We start from the raw sequence: 20200 nt of genomic DNA on the forward strand, positions 1-20200 counted from the left end.
GTGCACAGAGAGATCCCCATGGAGGGGCCGAGGGGGCGAAGCTGCTCAAACCCCCCCAGCTCCGGCTTTGGGGGCCCCAAAACTGCCCGTCCTGCTCCTGCCCCTCCCTGCAGGGCCCAACACTGGGGGCTGGGGGCCCAACCCACAAGTGGGGATCCCCACCCAGGCCCCTTTCCATGGACAAACAGAGCCAGGAGTGCCCAGGGGGTTTATTGCAGGAAGGGGCCAGGGGGGTTTATTGTGGGAAGGAACCAGGAGTGCCCAGGGGGTTTATTGGGTGAGGGAGCCAGGAGTGCCCAGGGGGTTCACTGGGGGAAGGGGCCAGGAGTGCCAGGGGGTTCATTGGGGGAAGAAGCCAGGAGTGCCCACGGGGTTCATTGGGGGAAGAAGCCAGGAGTGCCCACGGGGTTCATTGGGGGAAGAAGCCAGGAGTGCCCAGGGGATTCATTGGGGGAAGGAGCCAGGAGTGCCAGGGGGTTCATTGGGGGAAGGAGTGCCCAGGGGGTTCATTGGGTGAGGGAGCCAGGAGTGCCCAGGGGGTTTATTGGGGGAAGGAACCAGGAGTGCCCAGGGGATTTATTGGGTGAAGGAACCAGGAGTGCCCAGGGGGTTTATTGGGGGAAGGAACCAGGAGTGCCCAGGGGGTTCATTAGGTGAGGGAGACAGGAGTGCCAGGGGGTTCACTGGGGAGGGGGTGGCTCAGCGGGGCTGCTCCAGGCTGTGGCCCAGGATGGCCAGCAGGGCAGGCCATGTCTCGGTGGCCGTGGGCAGGATGTGGCTGGAGGGCAGGAGGAAGCCGTGCTGCCCCGTGTCCCGCAGCTCCAGGCTGAAGGAATATTTCACCCCCAGCTTGTAGGCCCAGTCGACAGTGGTGCCTCCGGCCGGGTCTGCAGGGAGAGGAGAGCGCCGGGATCGCCTTCCCGGGGGAACGCCGGTCCCGGCTGCGGGCAGGGAGGAGGGAGGGAGGGAGGGAGGACACTCACAGATGGTGGTGGCGATGCTGCCGAAGGTGTATTTGGTGCCGTACACGGCGGCCAAGGCGCTCACGGCCTTCTTGGCCAGCTCGTTCTGCAAGGAGAGCCCAGAATGGGGGGGAGCTGGGGGAGCAAAAACCTTGGGACGAGAGCCCGAGAGGGGTGGGATCTGATGGGCCAGGACCTTAGGACAGCAGGGTTGGGACTGGTGGGATGTGGTGGAGAAAAAACCTTGGGACAGCAGGATCAAGAGCCCAAAAGTGGCAGGATGTGGTGGACCAGGACTTTGGGCCAGGGGGATCAGGAGTCTAAAATTTGTGGGATCTGGTGGATCAAAAACCTTGGGACAGCAGGATCTGGAGCCCAAAAGTGGTGGGATGTGGTGGACCAGGACCTTGGGACAGCGGGATCCAGAGCCCAGAACCGGTTGGGAACAAGCCCTTGGGACGTTTTGGGGCCACCTCACCAGCTCCTGGTGGTCGGGCGAGGGCGCTGCCGTGTATCCATAGGGGAAAAGCAGCATCTGGGAGTAGCTGTGGATGGAGATGACGGACCTGACGTCCCCATGGCCGCGGATGAAGTCCACGATGGCCTTGACCTCCCTCTCAGAGTGCGGGAAGGGGCCGTGGAAGGTGTCGGAGCAGGGATTGCTGCTGGAGCCAGCACCTGCAGGAGCCCAGGTGAGGTCCCTGTCCCTCGGGAAAGCCGGGATGATCCCAGGGATGGCAGATTCCCAGCGTGGGGCCGCCCTCACCTCCAAACCCCACGGCCCAGTTCCTGTTGGGGTCGACGCCCACGCAGTGGGACCCGGCGTTGAGGGACCTGTTCTTGCGCCACAGGCGGTTCTGGGGGCACAGGGAGGGCAGTCCCACCCTCTGGGGACGGGTGGCACCAGGGCCCGCAGCCCAAGCACTGCCAGGGCTGGGAGGAGGTTCTCTGTCCCCCGTGGGGAGCAGCAGGAACGTCCCTCCCCACCCAAACCCACGGAGCCAAGCCCAGCCCGGGCCCCCCTTGGTGCCGCGGCACTCACGGCGCTGTGGGTGTAGGCGAAGCCGTCGGGGTTGGCCACGATCTCCAGGAAGATGTCCATGGTGTCCAGGATGGCCGTGAGCGAGGGGTCCTGCCCGTAGGCCTCTGCGATCTGCAGGGGGGCGGGAATGGCCTCGGGATGAGGGAGGAGCTGGAGCAGCACCGGGAGGGGGGGCAGGGGAAGGGGTGGGGACCCCCCAGGTCACCTTGTTGGCCGTCCAGACGCCGGTGGCCTGGGTGACCCACTCCCGGGCGTGGATCCCGGTGTCCACCCAGGCGGCCGGCCGGGCAGAGCCCCCGGTGCTGAACTGTGGGAATCAGGGAATCCCTGAGGCTGGAAAAGCCCTCCTAGCCCATGGATCCACCCTGTGCCCCATCCCCACCTCGTCCCCCAGCCCAGAGCACTGAGTGCCACGGCCAGGCCTGCCTGGGACACCTCCAGGGCTGGGCACTCCAAACCTCCCTGGGCAGCCCCTGCCAAGGCCTCACCACCCTTTCCAGCAACAAATTCCTCCTCATGGCCAGCCTGAGCCTCCCCTGGCACAGCCTGAGGCCGTGTCCTCTCCTCCTGCAGGAGGTGGGGGGGCCCCAGGACTCACCTTGAGCACGAAGAGGGCTCTGCCCTCGTAGCTCTGCCCGATCTGGATCTTGCTGACGAGCCCGGGGTGATCCTCCACCAGGGTGTCCATCCAGGCATAGATCTGCAAGGAGGAGCTGCCGGCTCAGGAGGCTCACCCTGGGCTGCCTCTTGGGTTGTAGGGCCTCCAGCAGCAGAGGAATGTGCAGGGCTGCCCTGGAGGACACCTGGGGCTGCCCTGGAAGAGACCTGGGGCTGCCCTGGAAGAGACCTGAGCTCCCCTGGAGGAGACTGAGAGCTTCCCTGGAAAAAAAACCAGTGTTTCCCTGGGAAAGCTCTGAGATCCCCCAACACCATCCCAGCCTCCAAAAATGAGGTTGGAAACACCTTCCAGCCCCAGAGCTGTCCCAGGGGTGTCTCCCCTGCCACCAGGAATGTCCCCACACGGATGCAACCACAGCACAGGTGGGGTGTGACCCCAGCCAGGCACAGCAGAGCCTCTCCAGGGAAAAGCACCTCGTCCAGGGTGTGGTAAGAGCCGAAATCGAACGTCCTGGAGCTTCTCTTGACCCTCCTGGCCCTCACCATGGCTTCCCTCTCCTCATCCAGTAACTCCTGTTCGGGAGGCACAGAAACCCCAACACCAGAGGCTGGAGGGAGGTGGGGGTTGGGTTCCAATTCCGGCTCCCCGTGGTTCCCGAGGGTTTGGCCCTGCTTGGGATGGAGCTGCTCCTGCTCCCGTTACCTGCACGTCCTCAATCATGACGCTGTAGGAGAAGCTGTGGCTCTCCAGGAAGCCTTTGACTGCCTGCAGGCTGGGGAAGGGCACCCTCAGGTCGGTGGGGTGGCCAGGGCGGGAGGGGGGACGCCAGAAATCCACCTGGGCAGCAGAGGTGGAGCTGCAGGAGGGAGCTCAGCCCCACCCCGAGCTGGTGCTCAGACTCTGAGCCCCCCAGAACTCCAAGGAGCCTCCCAGGAGGGATCTAGAGAGGCTTTGGTTTGAGTTTTGGGACACAGGCGGGGACCTGGAAAGGAGAGGCTGGGCTGAAAGAGTTTGGCTGGACCTGGGAGAGCCCCCTGTGGTGGTGCTCACCCACTGAACCCTCCAGGGAGCTTCCAGGAAGGATCTAAAGAGGCTTTGGGATGAGTTTTGGGACACAGGTGGATGGGTTGGCCTCACTCAGTGGAGCCTCTACTCAAACATGTCTCAGCCCAAGGGGGTTTCAGGCCACAGAAGCCCCTTTGGACGATGATTTTGGGGATGTCCCCACTCGAGGTGAGTTGGAGCTGAAGGAGCCCCGAGATGAACATCCCATTTACAGAGGTATAAATGATACAGACCCAAAACGGGGAGGGCAGAGGGATGTGAGGGCAAAGGCAGGACCGAGCCCTGGATGTGTCCAGGCTCTCTGATGGGGGGGATGTTTGGGAGCCCCATCCTGGCTCACCTGGAGCTCGTCCTGCTCTCCCAGCCCCCTCAGCAGGGCCAGCTGCTCCTCGTCCCGGGCCGTGATCCGCAGGACCTGGTCCCTGCAGGGGGGCAGAGGGCGGGCAGGGATGGGGGCTCAGGCTGGGAGGAGCCTCGGGAACATCCCGGGGGCTCGGAGGGCTGGGAAGTGCAGCAGGTGTTGGTGGGAGAGCAGAAAGTGCAGGTTTGGAGCAGCCACGGGCAAAGAGGCAGTGCTGGAGAATCTGAGGGGGGTCCCAGCCTGGCTGGGCAGCTCCCAAAATGTCAGGGAATGGCTAATATGGATGTGCTGTCTGTATCCATGGATTTGTGTCCGAACAGCTCCCACTCCAGCCTGGCTGGGCTCTCCCAGGGTAAGTACAGCCCTTGGAAGGGAAGGAATTCTCTCCTCCAGGTTCTCCAGTCTGGGATCACTCCTGAGCCTCTAAGCTCTTGTGCTGTTCCTGAACACCCTTTTCCTTTCTCCCAAAGCCTGAATTCCCTCTCCTCGTTTCACTGATCCTGAAATCCTGCAGGGATCCAGTCCCTTCTCCCAAAATCCCACATGGAGCTCTTCCACCTTCCCCCTTTCATCCCTTCCTTCTCTTCACACCCCCTTTATCAGTTTACCCACGGACAACAATTCCCACCGGCCCATTCCATGCCTGGAGGAGTCAGGCAGGAGTTGCATTCCCAATTTTTCCAGTCCATGATCCCTTCAAACCACGGCCTCCTGTCCAACAAGGGGGATGTTCCCACCCCTGAGGGGGAGAGAGGACCTGGGGTCTGTAAATGCTCAGGATGGAAAGGGATAGAAGTCAGAGGATCCACCTGAAATTCCAGAGTTTTGTTAGGAAATGACACACTTGGCCTGGGAATTGTGGGTTGGAGGAAGGGCTGGGGGAAAAGGGAAGGGAGAAGGAAAAGAAGGGAGGAAAGAAGGAAGGAAAGAAGAAGAAGGAGGAGTAAAAGGAAGGAAAGAAGAAGGAATAAAAGGAAGGAAAGGGTGGAAAAGAGAAAGAAAAGGAAGGAAAGAAGAAGGAATAAAAGGAAGGAAAGGGTGGAAAAGAGAAAGAAAAGGAAGGAAAGAAGGATGGAAAGGACAGGAAGGGAGGGAGGGAGAAAGGAAGGAAATTTTAGGGAAATGGGAATGGGTTGGAGGCTCTGAGGGTCCCTGCATTCCATGCCCTCTCCTGACCTCACTCCTGCACCTGTGCTGGGCTGTTACTTATTTCCAGGAACTGCAACAGGAATGTTTGTCCTGGAAAATCCCTGCCCGACCTCCCCACGGCCCCTTCTCCGGCCACAGCTTGTTCTTTCCCACAGCCTGTTATTCCCAGCAATCCTTGGCTCTTATTCCCTGCAATCCTTGGCTGTTATTACCAACAACCCTTGTCTGTTATTCCCAAAATGCTTTGGCTGTTATTCCCAGCAATCTTTGGGTGTTATTCCCAACAATCTTTGTTGTTCCAACAATCCTTGCCTGTTATTCCCAACAATCCTTGCCTGTTATTCCCAACAATCCTTGTCAGTTATTCCCAACAACCCCTGGCTGTTATTCCCAACAACCCCTGGCTGTTATTCCCAACAACCCCTGGCTGTTATTCCCAACAACCCATGGCTGTTATTCCCAACAATCCTTGGTTGGGAATCCAACCCAACAATCCTTGGTTGGTAATCCAACCCAACAATCCTTCCACAGCCATCCAGCCCCCACTGTTTGGGACAGACCCCTTATCCCTTCATCTCCCGGGATTCTGCCCCCCTGGCAAAGCCTGGGGTGACGCTTCCAGGATCCAGCATTCCCTAATTTCCAACCTCCCTCCATCCCAGGGGGACAGCATCCTTTGTCCGGGTTGGGAAGCAGCCCCGAGCCGATGGATTTCCCCCGGGCCGTCCCCCCTGCCGTGGGAAGGACTCACCCCTGGAATCGCCGCTCGGCGCCCGCGGCTCCCGCGAGGGCTGCGAGCACCAGGAGGACCCGCATGGTGGGGGTGAGGGCACCCCGAGCCCCGCGATGGAGAGACCCCCAGGCCGGGGGAAGCCCCTCCGGGAGCTCGTCCCGAGGCCGCGGAGCCGGGAGCGGGGCAGGGAGCGGGGCTGGAAACGGGGCTGGGAGAGGCTCCGGGAGCTGCTCCGGGAGCCCAAACGTCCGCTTGGCTTGGCAGAGTCAACACCGAGCGGGGCCGGCTCTCAGAAGGGCCCTCCTCGCTCCCGGCCCGGCCCGGCCCGCAGCCCCCGCGGGCTCCGGAGACCCCCAACCCACGGCAGGAGGGGACGGGCGGCACAGCCCCCAAAATCCACCAGCAGGGACAGGCTGGGCGTCCACGAGTGTCTGTGTCCCACACATTCCCTCCCGGGGGACTCTTTATTCTTCATTACACATCCCTCTTGACGAGCCAATTCTAATTATGATTTCTGTGTAATTAGAAATTCACCGGCGGGAAAGCAAGCAGGTATATATATAGATATGATTCTATAGATAGATAGGATTATATACATACAATAGTCATATAGCTATGGAACTAAAAATAGATACAACATTCAAATAAGTTATTCAATTTATTATTCAAATTATCATTCATATTATTATTCGATTTATTATTCAATTTATTGTTCGATTTATCATTCGAAATATTGTTCAAATTATTATTCATCATTCAATTTATTAATCCATTTATTGTTCAATTTATCATCCCATTTATTACTAAATTCTTTATTCAAAATGTTATTCAAATTATTATTCGATTTATTATTCAAAATATTGATCAATTTATCATTCGATTTATTATTGAATTTATTAATCTATGTATTATTATTCGATTTATTATTCAATTTACACCCTTCACTCCCGGTGCTGTTCATCCATCCCCATCCCAGGATGGACGGATTGTGCCCATCCAAATGGATGTCCCGGAGCGGCACAGGGACGTTCACCTGAGAGCCAGGGGCTCTGTTTTGGGTGGAAAGGGAGCGATTTTGGTATTTTCTTGGCGCGGGGGGTGCGGGCGGTGGCAGCCACAGCCGGGCTTTGTTCCGGGCTCACAGCGGCTCTTTGTTCCCGGCACAGCAGCGCCTTTGTGGGCCCTTTATCTGCGGAGCTCCCACCTGGCCCGGCCGGGATGTTCCGGCTTCCCAGGCCGCATTCCCAGCCCGGCTCCCGCTCCCACGGCGCCTTTTCAGGGCAGGCGTCGCCAGGCCAGGTTTTCCCCCTTAAAACCGGGATTTCCTCCCTTAAAACCGGGATTTCCCCCCCTTAAAACCGGGATTTTGCTCCTTAAACCCGGGTTTTGGGGAAGGTGCCGCGGCCCGGGGGGGTTGCGGCTTTGGGAAGGTGCCGGTGGTGCTGGGATGGACCTGGAGGGGGGTGGGCAGGGAAGTCTTTGGAGGGGTCAGGAGGTTGTTGGGGTGGGAAGGGAACACAGGAGGTGGAAATCCACCCTCCTGGATGGAGCACAGCCAGCCCTGGAAGCAGAGCAGGTGCCTCCTTGAGGGGCCTTGGACTCCCCCAGGATGATCCCGGGGTTGTTGAGGTGGGCACGTCAGGTGAGTCTGAACTGAACTGAGGAACCTGAATTCAACTGAGTGTGAACTGAGCTTTTGTGTGGCACATCAGGTGAGTCTGACCTGAACTGAACTAAGGAATCTGAGTTAAACTGACTCTGAACCGAGGTTTTGTGTGGCACATCAGGTGAGTCTGACCTGAACTGAACTAAGGAATCTGAGTTAAACTGACTCTGAACCGAGGTTTTGTGTGGCACATCAGGTGAGACTGAACTGAACTAAGGAATCCGAGTTAAACTGAGTGTGAACTGAGTTTTTGTGGGGCACATCAGGTGAGTCTGCACTAGCACAGGGAGTGTGACCCGAAGGCAGCGGGTGTTTGCTGTCCTGCCCTGCTCACGGAGGGCTGTTTGCTGTCCTGCCCTGCTCACGGAGGGGTGTTTGCTGTCCTGCCCTGCTCACCGAGGGGTGTTTGCTGTCCTGCCCCGCTCACCGAGGGCTTTGCTGTGCTGCCCTCGGGTCCCGTGTGCCGCGGGAGGTGTTTGCTGTCCTGCCCTGCTCAGCGAGGGGTGAGTAACTCCGCAGCTGCTGCGGGGTCACAAGACTGCCGAGATAAACCCGTCAGACCTGACGGCCAGCGCAGCAGCACCGGCTAATCCCTGATCCTCCTGAGCTCTCTGCTCTTAATCCCAAAGAAATTAATTAGCGGGGGGACAACAGGAGAAGGGAGGGGGGGATCCCGAGGGAGCGGGACTGGCGGTGCTGGAGGCAGGGAGGGAGGGACAGAGGTGTCCCCCCTCTCCACCCTCCCCTCACCGCGTCCACCGGGCAGAGGTGGGAGGGGAAAAGGGGCGAGATAAACGTATGGGGACAGTAAGGAAGGAGATCCCCCTGATGGCAGCGCTCGGTGGAACGTCCTGAGGCTCGTTAAAGGCAATTAAATTCCTCTAATCACCTGACAGCCTGGATTAGGGGGCTCCCAGCAGCCCCTCGGCACCTGCCTCTGCAGGCTGGGGAAGAGAGGGAACCAGGGAGACCTGAGAGCCCCTTGCAGGGCCTAAAGGGGCTCCAGAAGAGCTGGAGAGGGACTGGGGACAAGGCCTGGAGGGACAGGACACAGGGAATGGCTTCCCAGTGCCAGAGGGCAAGGATAGGTGGGATTTTGGGAAGGAATTCCTGGTTGGGATGGTGGGGAGTAGCTGGACTGGATTTCCCAGAGAAGCTGTGGCTGCCCTGGATCCCTGGGAGTGTCCAAGGCCAGGTGGAGCAACCTGGGATCATGGAAGGTGTCCCTGCCCATGGCAGAGATGGCACTGGATGGGCTTTAAGGTCCCCTCCCACCCAAACCATTCCAGGATTCCATCACTGCCTTCAACCATCAGGGAATTTCCTGCTTCCCTCATTTCCCTGTTTCCCCTCTTTTTCACTGTTCTCCTGCTTCCTGACAAGGGCAAATCCCGCTGAGCCCGTCCAAATCCCCGTTATCCGTGGCTTTTATCGGACTCTCTTTCCCTGCTTTTCCGAGCCCAGGTCCATCCCTGCCCGCCCCTCCCGGCTCTCCCTGTCCCTGGGAGTGTCCCAGGCCGGGCTGGGCTGGCGGGAGGTGTCCCTGCCCACGGCCGGGGGTGGCACTGGATGCGTGGAAAGGAAGGGCCGTGTCCGACCCCTCCTGGGGGGTGTCCCACGCTCGGGGAAGGAACGAGCCCAGACACGGCACGGGGGGATGCGCGGGGGGTGGGGGTTTATTCATCTGCACCGTCCCGGCCGAGGGGAGAGCGCTCTGCTGACCGCCGGCTCTTAGGGCTGCTTCTTCAGGACGTGCTCCATGATCTTCCTGAGGCCCATCCAGGTCTCGGTGGCGGCGGGGACGATCTGGTTGGCGGGCAGCAGGAACCCGTAGCGCCCCGTGTCCCGCAGCTCGAAGGCGAAGGAGTATTTGATGCCCTGGTCGTAGGCCCAGTCGATGCTGCCCCCGCTGGCCTGGTCTGGAAAGCAGGGAATGCAGGGATGAGCTCGGGAATCTGCGAGCTCGGGAGTCCTGCTTTTTGTGTTTGGGAGGGGTAAGGGGGCAGGTTTGGGGGAACACGCTCAGAGATGGTGTTGGGGGGGAGGTCACGCTGTGGGGGGGTTTGGTTGGGATTGGTGTGCTGGGATAGGGATTGGAGTGATGGGATAGGGATTGGAGTGATGGGATTGGTGTGCTGGGAGAGAGGTTGTTGGACAGGGATTGGTGTGATGGGACAGGGATTGTGGGGGACAGGGATTGGTGTGATGGGACAGGGATTGGTGTGATGGGATTGGTGTGCTGGGAGAGAGGTTGTTGGACAGGGATTGGTGTGATGGGACAATGATTGTGGGGACAGGGATTGGTGTCCTGGGATAGGGATTGTGGGGACAGGAACTGTTGTGCTGGGATAGGGATTACTTGGGGGGGAGAGGGATTGTTGTCCAGGGATTGTGGGGACAGAGACTGGTGTGCTGGGACAGGGACTGTGGGGACAGGGATTGTGGGGATGGAGATTGTTGGACAGGGATTGTTGTCCAGGGATTATGGGGACAGGGATTGGTGTCCTGGGACAGGGATTGGGGAAGGACAGGGATTGTTGTCCTGGGACAGAGACTGTGGGAGGGACAGGGATTGTTGTCCAGGGGCAGGGGCTGCTGTCCAGGGATAGGGATGGTTGTCCAGGGATGGGGATGGCTGTCCAGGGATGGGGATGGGGATTGCTGTCCAGGGATAGGGATGGTTGTCCAGGGATGGTTGTCCCAGGACAGGGATTGCTGTCCAGGGAAGGGACTGCTGTCCAGGGACAGGGATGGTTGTCCAGGGAAGGGACTGCTGTCCAGGGACAGGGATTGCTGTCCAGGGAAGGGACTGCTGCCCAGGCCCAGCCCAGGATCCCAGAGCAGCTCAGCACTCACAGATGGTGGTGCAGATGGGCCCCACTTGGAAGGTGGTGCCGTACACGGATTTGATGGCGTTGGCAGCGGCTCTTCCCAGGGACTCCTGCAGAGCACAGCCAGGGACAGGTCAGGAAGAGCCAAACTTCAGCAGGTACTCAGAGAAACCCCCACCCACCCCCAGCACTCCCAGCTCCCACAGCATTCCTGGGAAGGGGCACTGCAGGTGGAACGATCCCCAACAGCTTCCAGAATGGATCATCCGGAGTTTCATTCACTGCCTCTCTTGTCAAGGGAAGGTTCAAGGGATACCAGAAAATCCCAAGGAATTTTGAGATATTCCAATACTCCATGGCTGGGTTTGTCCTCACTTTAACTACCTAAGAGGGGTTTTATGGAAAACAGAGCTGGGATCTTCATGGGAGTGGGAAAAAGACGAGTGGCAACAAATTGCCATGGGGGAAAAATTGCATTTAGGCATTAGGGACAAAGAAAAAACCCACGAGAGTTTTTGGAAGGGTGGGACTTTGGGAAGGTGTGGGATTTGCCTTTAGAAGCATCAAAACAAATCCAAACAACCACCCCAAGCTCGGTTTGATCAAGGCAAGGCCCTGACTGGGCCACCCCCTCCCAAAGCGGCTCTGGCTCCAAAGGGCTGGAGTGGAGCCCCCCAGAGGGCTTTCCCTTTGGAATTGGGGCAGTGAGGTCCACACTGCTGTTCTTAGGGAAGGGCCTGGGGCGTGGAGAGCCCGGGAAGGAGCAGCCAGGGCAGGGTTTGTGTCTCACCAGCTCGGCGTAGTCGTTGGGCCTGGTGCACTTGTATCCGTAGGGATACATCAGGAGCTGGGAGTAGCTGTGCAGGGTCAGGAAGGCCTTGAAGTTGCCGTGGTTCTTGATGAAGTCAGCGACAGATCTGACCTCCACCTCGGAGTTGGCGCTGGGGCCGTGGTAGGAGTCGGAGCAGGGCTTGTTGCTGGCCCCGGGACCTGGCGGGGCAAGGAGGGGACAGCCCGCTGAGAAGGGACAGTCCTGGAAGGGCCAGGGCTCTCCTAAGGGCAGGTCTCGAGCCAAAGGCAAGGCCTGAAATGCTGGCAAACCCTCCAAGGGCAGGGCCAGGGTGGGAACGTTCAAGGGATGTGCTTTCAGACGCCACAACCTGGAACGGAGGGGGTTGTGCTGTGGAACCCCCGTCCCTGGAGGTGTCCAGTGCTTGGATGGGGCTTGGGGCAGCCTGGCCCAGTGGGAGGTGTCCCTGCCCTGAACTAAAGGTGTCTCAGGTCCCTCCTGAGCCAAAGCAGTCAGATATTCCACAATTCCATGGGTCCCACCTTCCCCCCGTGCTCTTGGGCAGTCAATGGTCTGTACTGGGAACAGCTCCATCCTGAGGGCCCATCTGCTCTCTCTGAGTCCCTGCTGCTGTTCCTGCTGCTCTGTGACAGGATCCAGGACCCAGAGGCTCCTCATTCCTACCTCCAAAGCCTGCGTCCCAGTTCCTGTTGGGATCCACGCCGAAGCACACGCTGCCCGGGTTCTTGGAGCGCGTCTTCCTCCACATGCGGTTCTGGAAGGGAGGAACAGCTTCCAAAGGTGAGGAACCCCGGGTGTTTGTGTCCCAGCTGCTCCCAGAGAGAGCTGCCATCCCCCAGGGAGGGATCCCAGCCTTATTCCTGATGGGCTCATGGTATAAAGGGAAGGGGATGGTGGTGTATTTGAGTGATTTAAAACTGCTCTTTGCAGTTCCTTCTCACGGCACTTCCAGAGCCCCTTTCCCAGGGTTTGTTATTTCCTTGGAAGAGCAGGGCAGCCCCTGGGTCAGCCCAGCCCCACAGCCCCCTCACTCACCGAGGTGTGGGTGTACACAAAGCCGTCAGGGTTGGCCACTGGCAGCAGGAAAAGGTCCATCTTGTCCAGCAGGGAGGTGACAAAGGAGTCTGTTCCGTAGCCGGAGGCAATCTGGGCAGAGACACCACAGCACACCCCGGTCATCAGGGCATTCCTGCCCCAAATGCCCTCCCAGGTGGATTTTGGGGCAGGGGAACAAGAGTATCAGTTATCTGATGGCCAATTAATCTGTTTGATTTGGAGGTTAATGGAGGATGGCAATAAAATTCCCCACTCCCTTTTCCCAGAGAACTGACCGGGGCCCCGCACTGGGACTGAGATGGAGCAGCCAGGCTGGGAATACTGCACTGGGCTGCACTTCTGGGGTGCTTTAGGCATCTCCAGCAGGGTTTAAATGCCTGAAATGGTTTAAATTTACACAGAGATGGAGGTTGGGGCATTGCTGTGGGAGGGGACCAACCACACAGCGTTTCTCTGAGAGCAAAGCAGCAAAATAATCTCCAGGGCCTTGGTTATTTGTGGAATTATCAGCCCTCTTTTTGTCAACAGCTTCACAGGAACTGTTCCACTTTGTCTCCCTGAACTGCTGCCTTTGGTCTCCCTAAACTGAGCTCTTCACAAGACCCTGCGTGTTCCAGTCCTGGGGCTGGGCAGCCACCACACCCGCCTGGGGGTCGTTCTGGTGAGGGAGGAGGCTCAGCACGGAGCTGTGGGATCCCTGGAATGCTCTGGGACGCTGCCAGGGCGAGGCAAAGCTGGAGGAACCTGGTTGGCGATCCAGAGGGCGCTGGCCTGGGTGACCCACTCGCGGGAGTGGATGCCGGCGTCGAGCCAGATGGCCGGGCGGGCGGAGCCGCCGGTGCTGAACTGGGGATGGAAGGGGAAGATTCAGCTCACCTGTCAGCCAGAACCATCCCAGGCAGGCTGGGTGCTCTGGGCTGAGCTCTGCCACGGCTGCCCCGCGCTGGGACGAGCCCTGGCACGCTTGGTGTACCTTGAGGGCATACAGGGGACGCTTCTCGTAGGACTCCCCGATCTGGATCTTCTCCACGAAGCTGTGCTCAGAGGCAAGGTGGTCCAGCTCCGCATAAATCTGCAATGAGGAGGCACAAGGACGCTTGGAACACATTTCATGCAATCATGGACTTGTCTGGTGTGGAAAGGACCTTAAAAACCATCTGGTTCACACCGATCCCAGGGTGCTCCAACCTGGCCTTGGGCACTTCCAGGGACGGGGCAGCCACAGCTTCTCTGGGCAAGGAGTCCTTTATCTCCTGTTTCAAGATTCCTTTATCTCCTGTTTCAAGATTCCTTTATCTCCTGTTTCAAGATTCCTTTATTTCCCTGTCTCTTTGGAGGCTCAGAAGGAAGGGGTTTAGGCACAAGAGCTCATGGAAAAGTTTCCTTAGCACTTGCTCTGCCAGGGCCAGGCTGATTGTTCTGGCCACTAAATCCTTTCAGATAAAACCAAAACCAGGCGCCAAGAGAAGCTGAAGAGACATCTAGATCCTACTACTGGAATTCTGATGGAAGACAGCATGAAGAAAGGCCAGGAAAAAAGAGAGAACCCCCTTGCTCTGAGGCACTCACATCATCCAGGGTGTGGTAGGAGCCGAAGTCGAAGCTGGCGCTTCGCTCCCTCTGGGCGCTCTCAGCCATGTCCTGCTTTTCCTTGTCCAGAATATCCTAAAACAAGACATTCCAAGGGTGAGAGAAGTCTGCTCCGGTTGCAAAATGGATTTGAAAAGGCAGTGTTTGTGCTGAGTTACCCAGAGAATCCTGGAATGGCTTGGTGGGAAGAGAAATGAAGGATCATCCAGTTCCAACCCCAACACCTTCCACCAACCTGGTCTTGGACACTCCCAGGGATCCAGGGGCAGCCACAGCTGCTCTGGGAAATCCAGTCCAGCCCCTCCCCACCCTCCCAGCCAGCAATTCCTTCCCAATCTCCCATCTGTCCCTGCCCTCTGGCACTGGGAAGCCATTCCCTGTGTCCTGTCCCTCCAGGCCTTGTCCCCAGTCCCTCTCCAGCTCTCCTGGAGCCCCTTCAGGCCCTGCAAGAGGCTCTCAGGTCTCCCTGGAGCCTTCTCTTCTCCAGGATGAACATTCCCAGCTGTCCCAGCCTGGCTTCAGAGCAGAGGGATCCAGCCCTGGGAGCAGCTCCGTGCCCTCCTCTGGACTCGCTGGCTCAGGTGCCATGTTGGGATCATTCCTCACGGGAAAATCTTGGAATTGTGCCCACGTGGGTGACTTTTACCCGTCACTACCCTTGGCATGTTTTACTGACTCCTGAGGAACTCCAGGAGTGGTTCCCGAGTATCTGTGGCCAGAACAGCTGGGTGGAATTCCGGTGGAACCCCCAGAGTTTATCGATGTCACCGCCCAGGGAGGTGTCACCTCCTCAGGGATCCTGCAGCGATCCAGGGATTGTCCGTGAGGAAGGAACCCACAGCCCACAAAAACAGCGGGAGAGCCCCCGCTGGGAAGGAGGCCCAGCTGGGAAGCCCTGCCTGCCTGCAGGAGGTGGAAAGGCTCCCCACGAGCCTGTTGGTGTCTCCTACCTGCAGGTCCTCGATCAGGATGGAATAGCCGATCCCCTGGGATTCCAGGAAGGCTTTGACCGGCTGGAGGCTGCCGGCAGGAATTCTCACGTCCACGGGGAGGGCGGGGGCGGAGGGGCTTATCCAGAAATCCAGCTGGGAAGGGGAAGGGGGTGAGTTGCAAACAGCCTTGGGAGTGCTGGTTTCTCCCGAATCCGAGGGTGGTTTTGTGTCTCAGTGGGGTACAAACCAACCAACCCATTCCTTCCACAGCACCAGGAGAGAAGCCCAAAAAACCCACCAGTCCCACTTGAAAAACAGGGGGTTTAGGACCAAGATGAAGAGCAAGAATAATTCAAATCTGATTGTAAATCCAGGAGGGGAAAAAAATAGGAATTCAGGCACTCCTGGACACCGAGCTGGTTCTGGAAGTGGGACACCAAATACAAGGTGTTAGGACAGCAAATTCTATTTTTATATTTTATGTTTATATATTTTATATTTATAGATTTATAGATTTCATAATTATATATTTATATGTATGTATTTATATTGATATATTTTATATTTATAGGTATATATTTTTATATTTTATATTTATATATTTTATGTTGAGATATTTATATTTAGTGCCATATTTTATAGTTATATTGATCAATTTTATATTCATATTTATATAGTTTACATGTATATTTTATGTTTTATATTTATTTATTTATATTGATGTATTTATATATTTCTGTTATAATAAGGCAGTACAAATACTTATGGCAGTGGGATGGAAACCCTCCAGATGAGACCCAATTTCACATCCTGAGCCCTTTTCCAGAGAGGAGCAAAGTCCTGCCCAACCTGGAGCGTTCCCAACCCCCCAGGACGTACCTCGAGGTGCTCCAGCGACTCCAGGAACTGCAGCTGCCCGAGCTGCTCCTCATTTTTGGGGTTGATGCGGAGAACTTGGTGCCTGCAAAGGAATCAGGGCCTTCAGGAACTCTCCCCAGGGTCAGGGAGGAGTTCATTAGGGGGGTTAATTGCAGGGGTTAATTAACCTCCTGACTTGGTGCCACCCCAGAGTTGCCCCAACAAGCAGGGGAGGTGACAGCTGGGGGAGGTTTTGGTGGCTCAGCAGGACCAGCCCCAGGTTTACTGGTTGGGTTTTGGGCAGGAGGAGGACGCTGTGTTGACTTTGGGGGGCTCTGACAGAGGGAAGGAAGGTTGTTAAAGAGGATTTGAACTGCTCAGGAAGGCAGAAATGAGGGAAAGCAGGAGGAATAAACTTGGAAAGCCAAGGGGAAGTCGTGAGCTCTCTGATCCCAAGGCAGGCTCTGGTTTTCAGCTCTGCTTTGTGCTGGACTAGATCCGTAAAGCTTGAGCTTTGCGGGGAGGTTTAGGGCCAGCTCAGGGCTTGGGGAACAGCAAAAGCCAAGAAAAGCCTTGGGGGGAGCAGGAATTCAGGAGCTCAATCCAAATTAAAGTGGAGAGAGAGTCCCTCAAACCCCAGGGATGAAGGAATGAGAGTGATGGGTCAGAGAAGGGTCGGAATGTGCCCCAGGCAGGTTTGGTAAAGCCGAGACCCACAAACAACGGCTTGGGCGGCCCCAAACCCCAGAGACACTCACCCCTCGAAGGTCTCCAGGCCCAGGCAGGCCCCCAGGAGGGCACTGAGGATCAGCAGCAGCCTCATGGTCGCTGTGGGCTCGGCTCAGCCTGGGGAAAGGGGGTTACGGGGCTTTATTGCCAGCTCCACCCTTATCAGGGCCGCGCTATCGCCCCACGTGCCCATTTCCCACCCTTATCGCCACCCTCGAGGCCACCAGCAGGCCCAGGGCACCTCCAGAGCCGGATTTTCCACTGACACAGCCAAAGCAGGGGGCAGGAGGCTGCGAGCCCAGCAATGTGTGTCCTTTCACACGGATTGCTGGGCACGGGAAAAGGGAGCCAGCCCAGCCCTCACCGCGGCTCCGGAGCTCCGGCTGGGGGGGGTTGTCCCAGAGATGACAGGGATCCCAGAGGGGTTTGTCCCAGAGATGACAGGGATCCCAGAGGGGTTTGTCCCAGAGATGACAGGGATCCCAGAGGGGTTTGTCCCAGAGATGACAGGGATCCCAGAGGGGTTTGTCCCAGTCAACGCTGCTTGTTGCAGGTGCCCAGATATTGCAGTTGTTGTTATCCGTGTGCAGGGAGTCAAGGCAGCCTCCTGAGTGAACTTTGGGAATAATCTCCCTTGGAGCTGGATCCGCTGGTTGTTTATCCCACTGAAAATGTTGCTGAGGAACAGGCAGGAGCTGACCCTGCAGATGGGATTCCTGGGAATATGGGATGGAAGGGAGATGGTTGAGCTGCTCCATCCCCCTCAGGAGAACAAGGAAATTCCAAGGGACAATTCCCAGAGGAAGCTGTTAATAAGGACAGTGCCTTTTCCAGCAGCTCCTGTTGTTCTTCCCCTCATCCCCCTCCCTCGTGATGTCCCCACAGCCAGACAGGCCCAGCATGGGGTCACTCCCCGAGCTTGTGCAAGGCCAGCTCTGGTGTTTTGGGAACAGAGGGAGCCCCAGGCAGGGCTCCAGCCTGGCTGGGCTGCTGGGAATGAGTCACCCTGTCCTGGGGGCAGTCCGTGGCAAACAAGCCCAAATCAAAGAGCCAAACTTGATCCTGAGGGTCAGGAACCATCGTGGGCATTTCCTGCTGAGTTCCTGCTTCTGCAGCTACAGTGGCTCTGGTGGGAGTCAGATCCCACCTGTAGCTTGTGGACTCCAACAGTCCCTGAGGAATCAGCAGCTGTCCCTGGACTCACTCCGTGAAAACAGGAAGGAGGGAGTTAACCCCGGGCACAATTAGAGCTTTCATCACTCACTCCACATCCCTCACGGATTTAAAGGCTGCCAGGAGATCCTGCCAAACGTGTCAGGATCCAAAGTATCCCAACCCGCTCGGGGATTCCTGATCAGCCTCAGCCAGGGCCTCCACCCTCTGCATTTAGGGAGCTGCATTTAAATCCAAACCTTTGTACCCACTCCTGACCCTCCAGCTCTGACCTCCGACCGGAGCCAGGAGGTCCTGCAGGGTTTGGAGAGAGCCACAGGTTTGGGTGATGGAGTGAATCCAGAGGAGCTCCCAGGGCTGGATCCCTCTGCTCTGGAGCCAGGCTGGGACAGCTGGGAATGTTCCTCCTGGGGAAGAGAAGGCTCCAGGGAGAGCAGGGCCTGAAGGGGCTCCAGGAGAGCTGGGGAGGGACTGGGGACAAGGCCTGGAGGGACAGGACACAGGGAATGGCTTCCCAGTGCCAGAGGGCAGGGACAGATGGGAGTCCCTCCCAAGCCAACCCAATCCAGGATTCCAAGAGGCTGAAAACATCCAGAGTGCAGATCCCAGGGTCCAAAACACCCCAGGAAATGAGGGAGCAGCAGAAAGCCAAAGGAGACAGCGAGGCAGAGGGGACTGGGGAGTTCAGCAGAGCAGGTGGGATTGGGATTGGGATTGGGATTAGGATTAGGATTAGGATTATGATTAGGATTGGGATTGGGAGTGGGATTGGGAGTGGGATTGGGATTGGGATTGGGAGTGGGATTGGGAGTGGGATTGGGAGTGGGAGTGGGATTAGGGTTATGATTAGGGAGCCCACCACAAGCAGTAGAGTCCCAGGGAACCCACAGAGGAGGAGCAGAGCAGGTCTGGAGCACTGACCAGGTCCAGGTCCTCAGAAACGTCCAGGGCAGCTCCAGAGCCAGGATGGAAACAACCACCAGCCCAAATCCAGCCTGGACTCACCACAGCCAGGATGGAAACAACCACCAGCCCAAATCCAGCCAGGAGGGAAACAACCACCAGCCCAAATCCAGCCTGGACTCACCACAGCCAGGATGGAAACACACCACAGCTCCAGCAAGGACCAAACCCAGCAACCTCGGGGACCCTACACAGGGCTGGTCAGGGCAATTCATGCTCCCAATTAGGGCACTCCAGCGTGGGCAGGGTTGGGACATCCCTTCCACGCTGTCCCAAGAGGATGTGGAGTCATGCAGTGAGTCAGGGACAGCCTGGGGACACGGGAGGCACTAAAGGTCACCTGAACCTCCTCAACACAAGTTCTGCCTGCCTGGACTGCTGGATTGGAGACCCCTTGGGCTGGAAAAGAGCTCTGAGATCATCCCCCTCCAAGATCATCCCCCTCCCCACACTGCCAAGGCCGCCCTGCCCCCTGTCCCCAAGTGCCACATCCATGGGGATTTCAATCCCTGCAGGGCTGGGGACTCCACCCTGCCCTGACAGCCCCTGCCAAGGCTTCACCACCCTTTTGATGACGAAATTTTCCCAGTATCCAACCCAAACCTCCCCTGGCACAACTTGAGGCCATTTCCTCTCATCATGTCCCCAGTTCCCTGGGAGCAGAGACCAACAACCACTTTTGTTGGATTACTCCAATAGTTTTGAACGTTGACGCTTCTCCAATGTCACCATAGGTGAATTCCCAAACCCCTTTTCATTTATGGCATTTCAGAGCAAAATTTAGAAGGTACCCCTGTAGAGAAAGGTGAAGATGATACACCTGCACAGAAATACAAAGGTATGCCTGGACAGAAATAGGAAGTTGTGTTTGTACAGAAATACAAAGTCACACCTGTAAGAAACACGAAATTGTGCTTTTACAGAAATATTACAGAAATATGAAGTTACACCTGTACAGAAATCTGAAGTTACATTGGTACAGGAATGTGAGGCTGTGCTTGTACAAAACATGTGATTTTACAGCTGCACAGAACTACGGTCACACTTGCACAGAAGTTTGAAGTTGTGCAGAAATAGGAGGGTGTGTCTGTACAGAAACAGGAACTTACACTGGCACAGAAAGGTGAAATTTGTTTGTACACAAATATGAAGTTACGCCCGTACATAAATTAGAAGTTGTGCTTGTCCAGTGAAATTGTGTTTGTATACAATATGAGGTTACACCCTTACAGAAAGATGAGGTTATGGTTTTTCAGAAATAGGAATTTACAGCTGCACAGAAACACAAAGTTACGCCTGTACAGAAGTTTGAAGTGATGCTTGTGCAGAAATACGAGCTTGTGCTTGTAGGGAAACACAGGTACACTTGTACACACATCTGAGGCTGTGCTTGTGCAGACATACGGTTACACTTGTACATGTATATGAAATACGAAGTTGTGCTTGTGCAGAAACACGAGGTGACGCCCACGCGGAACGATGAAGGCGCTACTCCGCGTGCCGCATTAATTTACCAATAAGGATATTGATAAGGAGCACGGCGTGTCCGTGGGAGGCGCTCCCCCCAACATGGCGGCTCCCTCAGCGCTTCCTTCCCACCCGCCCGGCCCCGGCCCCGCCCCTTCCGCGCGGCGCCGCCCGTGACGCGGCGCGAGCGCCC

The 20200-nt window shown here is 57.0% G+C and overlaps 2 protein-coding genes and 1 long non-coding RNA gene across 4 annotated transcripts; 1 reads left to right on the forward strand and 2 right to left on the reverse strand.

Moving 5' to 3' along the window:
• Positions 1-336: 336 nt before the first annotated feature.
• Positions 337-6014, reverse strand: LOC126644679 (carboxypeptidase A1-like). 2 transcript variants are annotated; one of them, XM_050324311.1, is made up of 12 exons: positions 5950-6014; positions 4029-4110; positions 3326-3460; positions 3097-3195; positions 2603-2704; positions 2210-2311; positions 2005-2115; positions 1729-1819; positions 1441-1640; positions 984-1068; positions 654-887; positions 498-513 (listed from the first exon to the last, which is right to left on the reverse strand). In XM_050324311.1, exons 1-11 carry the CDS (start codon positions 6012-6014, stop codon positions 700-702), a joined length of 1260 nt encoding a protein of 419 aa, XP_050180268.1. In that variant the 3' UTR covers positions 498-513; positions 654-699. The 2 variants fall into 2 exon arrangements, with proteins under 2 accessions (XP_050180266.1, XP_050180268.1); XM_050324309.1 differs by having other exon boundaries at positions 337-887.
• Positions 6015-9277: 3263 nt separating this feature from the next.
• On the reverse strand, positions 9278-20106 carry LOC126644872 (carboxypeptidase A2-like). Its single transcript, XM_050324685.1, has 12 exons — positions 20055-20106; positions 16434-16521; positions 15697-15778; positions 14836-14970; positions 13865-13960; positions 13269-13367; positions 13040-13141; positions 12275-12385; positions 11903-11993; positions 11219-11418; positions 10454-10538; positions 9278-9516 (listed from the first exon to the last, which is right to left on the reverse strand). The coding sequence occupies exons 2-12, from the start codon at positions 16496-16498 to the stop codon at positions 9329-9331; spliced, it is 1254 nt and encodes a 417-aa protein (XP_050180642.1). The 5' UTR covers positions 16499-16521; positions 20055-20106; the 3' UTR covers positions 9278-9328.
• Positions 10303-14607, forward strand: LOC126644873 (uncharacterized). Its single transcript, XR_007630035.1, has 3 exons — positions 10303-10586; positions 11872-12019; positions 12824-14607. It is a non-coding gene; the product is annotated as an uncharacterized LOC126644873 (long non-coding RNA).
• Positions 20107-20200: the final 94 nt, after the last annotated feature.

This window comes from Myiozetetes cayanensis, unplaced genomic scaffold (assembly GCF_022539395.1).
Source record: "Myiozetetes cayanensis isolate MyiCay16 unplaced genomic scaffold, myiCay2020 scf3, whole genome shotgun sequence".
NCBI classification, from domain to species: Eukaryota; Metazoa; Chordata; class Aves; order Passeriformes; family Tyrannidae; genus Myiozetetes; species Myiozetetes cayanensis.

Excerpts from the sequence above, each read along its gene's own strand:
- LOC126644872 (XM_050324685.1), bottom strand. The coding sequence starts at position 16,498 with ATGAGGCTGCTGCTGATCCTCAGTGCCCTCCTGGGGGCCTGCCTGGGC. Across the intron at positions 13,961-14,835 it reads TCCTGATCGAGGACCTGCAG|GATATTCTGGACAAGGAAAA; the intron begins GTAGGAGACACC and ends GTCTTGTTTTAG. Across the intron at positions 11,994-12,274 it reads TTGTGTACACCCACACCTCG|AACCGCATGTGGAGGAAGAC; the intron begins GTGAGTGAGGGG and ends CCTCCCTTCCAG.
- LOC126644679 (XM_050324309.1), bottom strand. The coding sequence starts at position 6,014 with ATGCGGGTCCTCCTGGTGCTCGCAGCCCTCGCGGGAGCCGCGGGCGCC. Across the intron at positions 2,705-3,096 it reads CTTACCACACCCTGGACGAG|ATCTATGCCTGGATGGACAC; the intron begins GTGCTTTTCCCT and ends TCCTCCTTGCAG. Across the intron at positions 1,641-1,728 it reads CTGGGCCGTGGGGTTTGGAG|GTGCTGGCTCCAGCAGCAAT; the intron begins GTGAGGGCGGCC and ends GGGCTCCTGCAG.